At 35.2% G+C, this 11,765-nt stretch overlaps 2 protein-coding genes across 2 annotated transcripts; both read left to right on the forward strand.

Moving 5' to 3' along the window:
• The first annotated feature begins 1,668 nt into the window (after positions 1-1,668).
• On the forward strand, positions 1,669-2,607 carry LOC124394905 (olfactory receptor 4K14-like). The gene has a single exon (XM_046863391.1). The coding sequence runs from the start codon at positions 1,669-1,671 to the stop codon at positions 2,605-2,607; it is 939 nt and encodes a 312-aa protein (XP_046719347.1).
• Positions 2,608-6,484: 3,877 nt separating this feature from the next.
• Positions 6,485-7,429, forward strand: LOC124394906 (olfactory receptor 2G3-like). Its single transcript, XM_046863392.1, has one exon. It carries the CDS (start codon positions 6,485-6,487, stop codon positions 7,427-7,429), a length of 945 nt encoding a protein of 314 aa, XP_046719348.1.
• The last annotated feature ends 4,336 nt before the right edge of the window (positions 7,430-11,765 follow it).

Consider the following 11,765-nt stretch of genomic DNA (forward strand, 5'->3'; position numbering starts at 1 on the left):
TATGCCCATTTAAGGGGTTTAGGAACCTAAAGATAGTGAGGAGTTAATAATATTGAGAAAAGGCTCGTCGGCTGTATGTAACATTTCTTTCAGTAGTTTAGTTGGAATGGGATCTAACAGACATGTTGATTTGGCTTTGGTATTAAAATAATACAGCTCTTCCTGTCCTATACATTTAATTGTGGAGCTTTAGGTGGGACTGAATGAAAAAAATTCATAAAGTCCTCACTACTAAACTGTGATGAAATAATTTATTCAGATACCTGATCTATTGTAAATTTAGCCAGTGTTCTAAAAACTAACCTGGGATTGTTTTTTTGTTTTCTGTGAGTTTGCTCAGGTGCTCAGCTCTAGCAGTGTTTAGCGCCTGTCTGTAGCTGATCATACTGTCTTTATTCGCATTTCTAAAAACCTTCAATTTTGTTTTTTGAAATAAATCAGGCGGGTTATTCGTGAAGCTGTCCTTAGTGGTCGGAGAATTAGTCCTACCAGGTCGATAACATAGTGAGACGCAGCTAATCTGCTCTACCGGTAATGTGTACAATATGAGGTAATGGTCTGTGATATCATTCTGAGGTAAAATATCTATGTCAGTGACATGTAGTGGGACTGAAAGAGTGCAGCTATGGGACGATTCCCCAGGTCCCCAGGTCCTCTGGTGCTGCGTCATCCCTAAAAACCTCAGTGCTGCCCACCAAGCCTCTTCGGACCTTCTCGGCTTTAAGGGGGCATAGCTTATACAGCAGCAGGCTGGAGGCTGTTTGCACACCATGGCGGGCTTGCAAGCCTACCAGGCTGACCTGCTTAAATACTTCTAATGAACTGCCTGTAAGATGGACAGGGTTTTTGCTTAAACAACCAATGAAAGACAATAACTGTCAGTGTGAAATAAAAAGGATTAATCCAGGAGGATTAAGGCAGTGCTAGATAACAATGGTGTTTACACAATATATTGACACTTTGGACACAGTTTGACATGTTCACTTAGGGTGTACTCACATTTGTTGCCAGTTATTTAGACAATAATGTCTGTATGTTGAGATATTTTTAGAGGACAGTAAATCTGCACTGCATACAAGCTGCACATTAATTAAATTATATACAATTTTCATTTTCATAGTATTGTCCCTTGAGAACATATAATAAAATGGTTGCTTGGGATAATATATATATATATATATATATATATATATATATATATATATATATATATATATATATATATATGCTATTATTATAATTATTATTGTATTATTCTACAGTTAATAGTTATTATACAGTATTATTCTACATCATTGTACTTATTAATATAAACTTGGTCATTTGCCAGCACTATTAATGGAGCTTCTAGTTTGAATCACATTAAGCACACTCTGCCTCTTGGGAAAATAATCCACCTGCTCATTGGTAAACAGAATGTGCCTTGCTGAAAAAAAAACTATATATAAGATAGAGAATCAGAAACTCTGACTAAAGGATAGACAACATAACTTTACTCAGTGACTATGCTTCGAATGCTTTAATCCTTGCAGAGACTTTTGCATAAAAAAGGTTGTGAACCATTCAGAGGATTCGTTTTGATTATTTTGATCTATTATTATGTTCATTGGACTTTTCAAAACTTTGTGGTTCGTTTCTTGTCTTCATATAATATATGAAATAGAAGTTATGGAAAATTTCTCGGGAGAGTACATGTTTGTGATTCATGGATTGAATGACTCAAGGACAAACAAACATATTTACTTTGCATTTGGTCTAATTGTCTATAGTATGACTCTGTTTATAAATCTGTCAATAACTTTAACAGTCATTCTTGATAAAACACTTCATGAACCTATGTATATATTTATATGCAATATGTTTTTTAATGGAATACTTGGAGCTTCTGCTTTCTACCCAAAGATCCTTGCTGACCTTTTAGCAGAATATCATGTTATCTCATATGCAGGGTGCCTCTCACAAGTAGGCTTTATTTATTCTTATGTTTTCTGTGAATTCACGTGTTTAACAGTCATGTCATATGACAGATACATATCCATTTGCAAGCCTTTAGAGTATCATTCAATTATGACATTTCGGAAATGTTTTAAATTATTAATTTATTCTTGGCTCTGCTCAATATTAGAGTCCTTTGTTGGGGTGATGTTCACTGCTCAACTTCGCTTATGTGGTAATGTCATTGACAAGCTTTATTGTTCTAACTGGGAAGTTGTCAAGCTGTCTTGCACAGATGTGACTGTAAATAATGTATATGGGTACATTCTACTGGTATATCATGTATCTCAAGCTTTGTTCATCATTGTGTCATATATTTCCATTATCAGAGCTTCTTTAAGGTCCAAGACACAGTGGGCAAAATTCATGCAGACATGCCTTCCACATTTAATGGCACTCACAAACTTCACTATTGCTGTGATCTTTGACTCTATGTATGCTCGTTATGGCAAAAGTCAGGGACTGCAAGCTCTGCGCAACATGTTAAGTATTGAGTTTCTTGTTGTCCCTCCTCTCCTAAACCCAATAATATATGGATTTAAACTAACTCAGATAAGAAAAGGTCTTGTAAAAGTATACAGGCATAGATTTAAAGCTTTGCTACACAGCTGATATGTACTGTATGGTGTTCTGCAAATATAATTTTTTTTTAATTATTTGAATCAGAAGCATTTTAAATACTGGTTACTTTTAAAGTGAATAAAAACATGCAGGTAGCCTGGTCCCCCAACATTTATTATTTAAACTACATTTGAAAAAGATTACTGCATAATTAGAGGCTTGCAATGGACAATGATATATCCTTCTGATTATCTGCATAATTCACCGTAGTTACTGTCTTATCACCTGAGATAAAGTGACAATTTTACTGCCTTTTGCAAACCAAATCCTTGTAATCATCTTTTCACTCAACTGATTACTGTCTTACACTGATGATAAAATATTCACTAATTAATTATGTCAGATGTGATGTTGACTAAATTTCTCATTAATCTTTTTTTTTTTTTACTTATACATTTTAATCTGTTATCTGTACAGAGTGTTCTTTCACTTTTTTGATGGTGTGGTGTGATGGAAGTACTGTGGATATTTTGAAGGCAGTATCTGCTTAAAATTTTTCATAATTTGTGGTTACTTCATTCCCCTTTCAATATTAAAGAGAAAGAAAGATATTGTGTAAAATCTATTTAACATTTATAACATTCATCATTTTAAAACCTAATCAATTCATTGTCTGATTACAATAATCATTTCATATAAATTCTCTATTGCACAGACAGCCTGATATAATTATGGCTCCATCACTTAACCTAAAGTATAAAATTTGTTACACAGTCTCTCAATATGTCACATATTGTGACTCTTATATATGACCTACTTAGCAGTTGTTTATCATATGTGAAATTATTTAAAATTAATGAAAATAAAAATGTATGTGGCAGAGGAAGATTTGTATACTCACAACAACATATTATGCTCTATTTAGTCAATTTATTCTTTGTGTTACAGATGTTTCATGTAGCAAGACGATTTCGATTAATAAAATAAAAAGTTTCAGTTCTGTGTTGAGGTGCCTGATGAAGAGTGTGTGAGGGGTGTTCAATGCTGTTGGCTTTGCGGATGAGACATATAGTGTAAATGACCGTGATAGAGGGGAGAGAGACCCCAATGATCTTCTCACTTGTCCTCACTATCCACTGCAGGGTATTGCGATCCATGGCGGTGCAGTTCCCAAACCAGGCTGTGATGCAACTGTTTAGGATGCTTGTGATGATCCCTCTGTAGAACATGGTTAGGATGGGAGGAGGGAGATGGGCTCTCCTTAGCCTTCTCAGGAAGTAGAGACACTGCATGGCTTTCTTGGTGATGGAGCTGGTCTTAAGTGACCAGGTGAAGTTCTTCGCCAGATGAATTTAAAGGAATTTAAAGATCTCTACAGAGGATCCATCGATGTTCAGTGGAGAATGGCTGATCTGTAATCTCCTAAAGTCAACAACCATGTCAACAACCGCTGTCTTCTATGCAGGGTGCAGGGACATAGCCAGAGAGCTACAATGCAGAGCACAGGGAAAGCAACACAGCAAAAAGACTTCTTCAGGGAAATTCAGGGAAATAAAAAGTTTTTTGCACTTTAACTTGAAAAGATGTTCCTTTAATTAAAAACAAGTTTTTAATTGAACAACACTAGAATACTCCACCCTACCCTGCTTTTAAAAAAGTAACTGTAAATTTTATCTTAATGTTACAACCCTCAGTATTTTGTGGGTTGTATTTGTTTGTGGTGTGTGTTTTATTTGTGCAAGTGCCATCCCGAGACTCCAGTCCAGGTCTTTCCCGCACCCACCTCCAGTAAATGACATCAACAGGAGGCAACCTATAAAGTCAGGTCGCTAGCGGGAATCATGAGCTCCCTTCATTCTTTTGTTATTCTTTTCCATATCTTGTGATAACCCGTGATTGGCCTACACCCATTCTGACTTTGGGTTTGCCCTTGTGCCATTTTAAGTTTGCTTAGCTTATTATAAACTGTATTATACAGTTGTTAATATATGTGCATAAGTGTGTTGTCTTGTTTACCAGTATTAAGGGTGTGGCTGCCATTTCTGTTGAGTGTGGGTTTCCTCCCTGCTTTTGGTGAGAGAGGGAAGTGTTTTGTCTTTCTTTCATTCCTTACTGTCTGAATTCTAAAACTGCATTTGCGGTTTCTATCATTGTCATAAATCACATAACACATTTAATTTAGCTGCAAAAGTGCATAACTCACAGATTCGAGTCATAGACTGTAGGGTTTTTTTGGTTTTTTTGTCATTGCACTTTAATTTGTAAAGGTTTTTCCTTCAATTTAAAATATAACCTCAGGTGAACAACACTTCAACATATTACACCGTGTCATTATTTTTACAAAAATCAAGACAAACATGAAAAACTAAAAACATACCTTATATTTTGGTATCTTTTAGAACCACCTTTAGCAGCAATAACAAAGTAATTGCTTTCTGTATGTCTATGATTCTACACAGTCTCATTGTAGAGGACTTATTGAGGCTTGTGGTCACATGTTTCTGAACAGCCCTTTTAACATTCAGCATTTGAGTTCAGTTGAGGTCTGGACGTTGACTGCAAGTTGCCCAGGTAATATGGCGACAAAACAAACCCAAATCACCATGCTTGATTCTGCATATGAGGGATTGGCGCCGATATGCTTTTTAGTTTTTGCCAAACGTGGCCTTGTGCATTATGGCCAAACATATTCACATTGGTCTCATTAGTCCAAAGGACATCGTTTCAGAAGTATTTTAGTTTGTTAAGATGCAGCTTATAAACCTAAGCCATGCTGGCATGTTTATTTTTAGAGAAAAAAGGTGGATTTACTGGAACATCCACTTCTAGAAAAGACTGTCTTAAATGCTTTTCACCTGTGAATGATCTTCCTCACTATAAAATATTAAGGTTTAAGTTGTTTGTAAATGGCCCTATAACCCTTTGCAGATTAATAAGCAGCAAGATCATTGATATATTGAAGTATTTCCTTGCCATTGTGTTAACACACACCTAAATGTCAGCTAACCTTAAACCAGCTGACTGCTAAAACTTTGCCTTTTATTGAGGAGGTCACACTTGCTGATGATCAACTAATTGAGTGCATATGATTTGCAGCAACTGGCTGCTACTTAGCCTTTTAATACCGATGAAAGGAGTAAGGCTGTAAAAATAATAATAATAATAATAATAATAATAATAATAATGGCATGTAATATGTCATGTGTTTTTCATCTGAGGCTGTATTTTCTAATTCTAAGTCCTGCTACAAACTAAAGATGATTTTTATGATGATTATTACATCCTAATATACAAAATCATAGAATTCAAGGAGGGTGTATTTTCTTTGCCAAACAACTGTGAATATACAGTATATAATTATTGCCCAATTACATCAATCCTTTGTTATGTGCCATGACCATCACCATCAGTGGTGATAGTCTTCCCAGTATTAGGTACAACTATTAGCATTATGTTAAGCTTAGCATGAATATCTGGCAATACAACTAGATATTACTACACAAAGTGGCCCTGAATATGATTGAGAAACATGTTTGTGATATTTATTAGCACATATGATACTCAACATACACATCATCAATATAATAGTTTTCATCATTATAACCATTCAGGGAGCTCAGGAACTCTGGGAAACATAGCTATGGGATCCTTTTTTTTTGTAACCTTCTACATTCACAAACATAAGTCATAAATCCAGATGGACCACTTTTAAATTGTGCCTTCAGGGAGATTCATCACTTCATAAATAATAAGCAACACATGCCACGCTTCAGAAAATATTCTGTATATATGTGTGCATACTTATTAATTGATAAGGCATATAAATTAAAACATGTAGAGATCTTCTGTAGTAGACATAGAAACCGTAAAGATAATTTTGCTTTTATTTTTTAGCATCTGATTTTGTACCAAAATGTGCTAATAAATAATGGACAATTCCTCTGGAGAGTTCATTTTTATCCTTCATGGGCTAAATGATACAAGGACAAACAAACACATTTACTTTTCCTTTGGTCTGGTTATTTATATAGTAACTCTGTTTGTAAATGCGATACTGATTGTTACAGTCGTTCTTGACAAATCACTTCATGAGCCTATGTATCTGCTCATATGCAATTTGTATCTAAATGGAATATGTGGTGCTTCTGCTTTTTATCCTAAAATCCTTTTTGACCTTTTTTCTGATTCTCATATTATTTCATATAAAGGGTGTTTGTCACAAATGTATATTATTTATTCCTATGCTTTTTGTGAATTTACTTGTCTAACAATTATGGCTTATGATCGATATATAGCCATTTGTAAGCCTTTGGACTATCACAACATTATGACACAACAAATGGTGGTGAAATTGCTTGTTTTCGCTTGGCTCTTCAGCTTATTAGAGACAACCATTGGCGGTGTATTAACTATACGACTGCCCTTGTGTGGAAACAAAATTGAAAAGCTTTATTGTTTGAACTGGGATATTGTAAAGCTGTCTTGCATAGATATCACTTTAAACAACCTGTATGGATATGTTTTAACAGTTTCTCATGTTTCTCAAGCTGTCCTAATCATTATTTCATACTTTCACATCATCAGAGCATCTTTGCGTTCAAAGACACAGTGGGTTAAATTTATGCAGACTTGCCTGCCACATTTAATAACCCTGGCTAACTTCACTATATCCCTAGTGTTCGATGCTATGTGTGCTCGCTACTGCAGTAGTCAGGGACAGCAAGCTTTGCGCAATTTCTTTAGTATGGAATTTCTTGTTGTGCCACCACTACTAAATCCATTAATATATGGAATGAAACTAGCTCAAATACGGCATGCATTAGTGAGAATGTACAGACACAGACTTAAATGTTTACAAAACTATTATTGCTAGAAGTAATACCTCTGACATTGCTTACTGAGTTTTTTAAGACTTGTATAACCCAGTGTCTAAAATATTATATTGAAAATGTTATAAATAATAAATATTAACAATGCAAAACAATAAACTGTTATTGCTCAGCATTTGGTCTAATTGTATATTCATTTTGACATTAGTTATATAGCATTACCAACACTGTAATAAATAACTGTATAAATATGAGAAATAAATGGATAATTTAAGAAGATACAGACTAGTATCAAGTTCAATTATTTGCCAGTTCAGTAAGATAATTACACTTGGTAACATTTATTGAAATAGGAAAACATATCTAGGTGCTAGAAAAGAACAAAATGTCTTAAAATAAGCTTTAAAACACTTATTCCAAGCAGTTGATTTAGTCTAATTAATTTAAAACTTGCTTGTTAATTATTTTATAAACAGTTTTTTTTTTTATTTGTATGAAAATATTTTGAAAACCAGAGCTACTAAAGAAGATGGTCATCATTATCTATTCTGTCTTAAAATATGACAAATCATGAAAAACTCTCTTGTAACACAGTAGTTACTAAGTAAAATCATTACCAAAATCATTACTTGCTGTTTGTCAACATACTAAATTTATTGCAACATAAAACATTATTGACTGTATTTTGTCATTACTGAACACTGGAAGATATTAATCATGAGAATCTGAAATCAAACTACCGAAAAACTTTTAAAAAATCCAAAAGTTGTCGAAGTGGGTAAGTGAAATCTTTAATCTGTATCTCTTTAAAGGATGTGTGTGTGTGGGTGGGTGGGTGTGTGTGTGTGTGTGTGTATCTTGCAAAAAAAAGGAAAAAAAAAAACATTACCACTAAGGAAATCATACAGAATTTAAATCCAATATTTTGTCAACATTGTAACATTAAAAATAACACTATCAATGCTGGATGCAGGTAGTTGGTTTGAAAGGCAGATGTAGAGGACAGAGTAGTAAGGAGACAGATGATCCGACCCCAAAAGGGAGCAGCCGGAAGAAGAATACAGCTGCATGAATTAAAATACCAATATCTGAATGTGTTCTTTAACTAAAATCCTTATGAACTACCACCAAAACTTGCTTATTATTACAGTTATCAAACACAGTAAATACCAAACTATCTAAATTAAAAACTAAATAACAATCAGTGCAATCATCAGGTTTACAATAGATGTGTGAATATACAAACCGATTTCAAAAAAGCTGGGACACTGTACAAATTGTGAATAAAAACAGTTTGCAATGATGTGGGAATTTCAAATTTCAATATTTTATTCAGAATACAACATAGATGACATATCAAATGTTTAAACTCAGAAAATACAGTGAGGAAAATAAGTATTTGAACACCCTGCTATTTTGCAAGTTCTCCCACTTAGAAATCATTGAGGGGTCTGAAATTGTCATCGTAGGTGCATGTCCACTGTGAGAGACATAATCTAAAAAAAATCCAGAAATCACAATATATGATTTTTAAACTATTTATTTGTATGATACAGCTGCAAATAAGTATTTGAACACCTGTCTATCAGCTAGAATTCTGAGCCACAAAGACCTGTTAGTCTGCCTTTAAAATGTCCACCTCCACTACATTTATTATCCTAAATTAGATGCACCTGTTTGAGGTCATTAGCTGCATAAAAACACCTGTCCACCCCATACAATCAGTAAGAATCCAACTACTAACATGGCTAAGACCAAAGAGCTGTCCAAAGACACTAGAGACACAATTGTACACCTCCACAAGGCTGGAAAGGGCTACGGGGAAATTGCCAAGCAGCTTGGTGAAAAAAGGTCCACTGTTGAAGCAATCATTAGAAAATGGAAGAAGCTAAACATGACTTTCAATCTCCCTCGGACTGGGGCTCCATGCAAGATCCCACCTCGTGGGGTCTCAATGATCCTAAGGAAGGTGAGAAATCAGCCCAGAACTACACCGTTTCCAAGGTTACTGTTGGTAATACACTAAGACGTCATGGTTTGAAATCATGCATGGCACGAAAGGTTCCCCTGCTTAAACCAGCACATGTCCAGGCACGTCTTAAGTTTGCCACTGACCATTTGGATGATCCAGAGGAGTCATGGGTCAGATGAGACCAAAATAGAACTTTTGGGTCTACTAAACGTGTTTGGAGGAAGAAGAATGATGAGTACCATCCCAAGAACACCATCCTTACTGTGAAGCATGGGGGTGGTAGCATCATGCTTTGGGGGTGTTTTTCTGCACATGGGACAGGGCGACTGCACTGTATTAAGGAGAGGATGACCGGGGCCATGTATTGCGAGATTTTGAGGAACAACCTCCTTCCCTCAGTTATTATAATTATGTCTCTCACAGTGGACATGCACCTACAATGACAATTTCAGACCCCTCAATGATTTCTAAGTGGGAGAACTTGCAAAATAGCAGGGTGTTCAAATACTTATTTTCCTCACTGTATATCATTTTATGGGAAAAATAAGTTGATTTTTAATTTCATGGCATCAACACATCTCAAAAAAGAAGGGACAAGGCCATGTTTACCACTGCGTGGCATACCTTCCTTTTTATAACTGTCTGCAAACGTCTGGGGACTAAACAGACAAGTTTCTTAAGTTTACGAATAGGAATGTTGTCCCATTCTTGTCTATTACAGGCTTCTAGTTGCTCAACTGTCTTAGGTCTTTTTTTATCGCATCTTCCAGATGTGTAAGCTGCCCATGCCACACGCACCCATGCAGCCCCATACCATCAGAGATGCAGGCTTCTGAACTGACTGCCGATAACAATTCGGGTTGTCCTTACCCTCTTTAGTCCGGATGACATGTCGTCCCAGTTTTCCAAAAAGAACTTCAAATTTTGATTTGTCTGACCATAGAACAGTTTTCCACTTTGCCACAGTCCATTTTAAATGAGCCTTAGCCAAGAGAAAACTCCTGTGCTTCTGGATTATGTTTACATATGGCTTCTTTTTTTACCTATAGAGTTTTAGCCGGCAACGGCGAATGGCATGGTGGATTGTGTCCGCAGACAATGTTTTCTGGAAGTATTCCTGAACCCATGTTGTGATTTCCATTACAGTTGCATTCCTGTATGTGATGCAGTGCCGTCTAAGGGCCCGAAGTTCACGGACATCCAGTATGGTTTACCAACCTTGACTCTTAAGCCTAGAGATTGTTCCAGATTCTCTGAATCTTTGGATGATATTATGCACTGTAGATGATGATAACTTCAAACTCTTTGCAAGTTTTCTCTGACAAACTCCTTTCTGATATTGCTCCACTATTTTTTGCAGCAGCATTGGGGGAATTGGTGATCCTCTGCCCATCTTGACTTCTGAGAGACACTGCCACTCTGAGAGGCTCTTTTTATACCCAATCATGTTGCCAATTGACCTAATAAGTTACAAATTGGTCCTCCAGCTGTTCCTTATATGTACATAAATCCAAAATTAGCCAATATTTGGCATGACATTTCAAAATGTCTCACTTTGAACATTTGATATGTTATCTATATTCTATTGTGAATGAAATATAAAATATGTTTATGAGATTTGTAAATTATTGCATTCCTTTTTTATTCACAATTTGTACAGTGTCCCAATTTTTTTGGAATCGTTTTTTTACATGCATTTAACAAATCTTAAAACAATCACAATAATCTTACACAATCTGCACTTGCTAAGTGAAAGTTAAATGAAATTCTTACGTCTAGAAATCAGATTGTCTTGAGAGGAGTGCACAAGAACGTATTTTGACCACACGAGAGGAAAGATTTGACATAAATGTGCTTCCAAGGATTTTGTACAAAAAAAAAAACACTAACACTGACTGCATAGTTATTTCTTTAATTCAAAACAATTCACACAGGGAGAAATTTAATTTGGTGAATGGAACAAATATAATATATTTGTATATTTATCTATAAAATAAAAGCATGAAGGAAATATTATTTCTTAATGATGTATTTTATATAAATACTTTTTTTCATATGCTTTCCACCCATAGGTATAATGTAAGGTATATATGTGTGTGTATATATATATATATATATATATATATATATATATATACATACATACAATTCTTCACATGGTTTTATTTGAAGAATTTCACATCACTAGCATCTCCTTCCTCAGGTTCACCCTCTTGGCTCGAAATATACAGATGGACAGGGCGGTGAAGCCCCTGGAATAACACAAATTATGACACAACAGAAGGTGTTGAGATTGTTCGTTTTCAATTGGCTTTTCTTCTTATATAAGACAAAAATTGGAACTCCACCAACGATACGACTGCCCTTGTGTGGAAACAACACTGAGAAACTTTAGACTTGCCTGCCAC

This window comes from Silurus meridionalis, chromosome 12 (genome assembly GCF_014805685.1).
Source record: "Silurus meridionalis isolate SWU-2019-XX chromosome 12, ASM1480568v1, whole genome shotgun sequence".
Classification (NCBI taxonomy): domain Eukaryota; kingdom Metazoa; phylum Chordata; class Actinopteri; order Siluriformes; family Siluridae; genus Silurus; species Silurus meridionalis.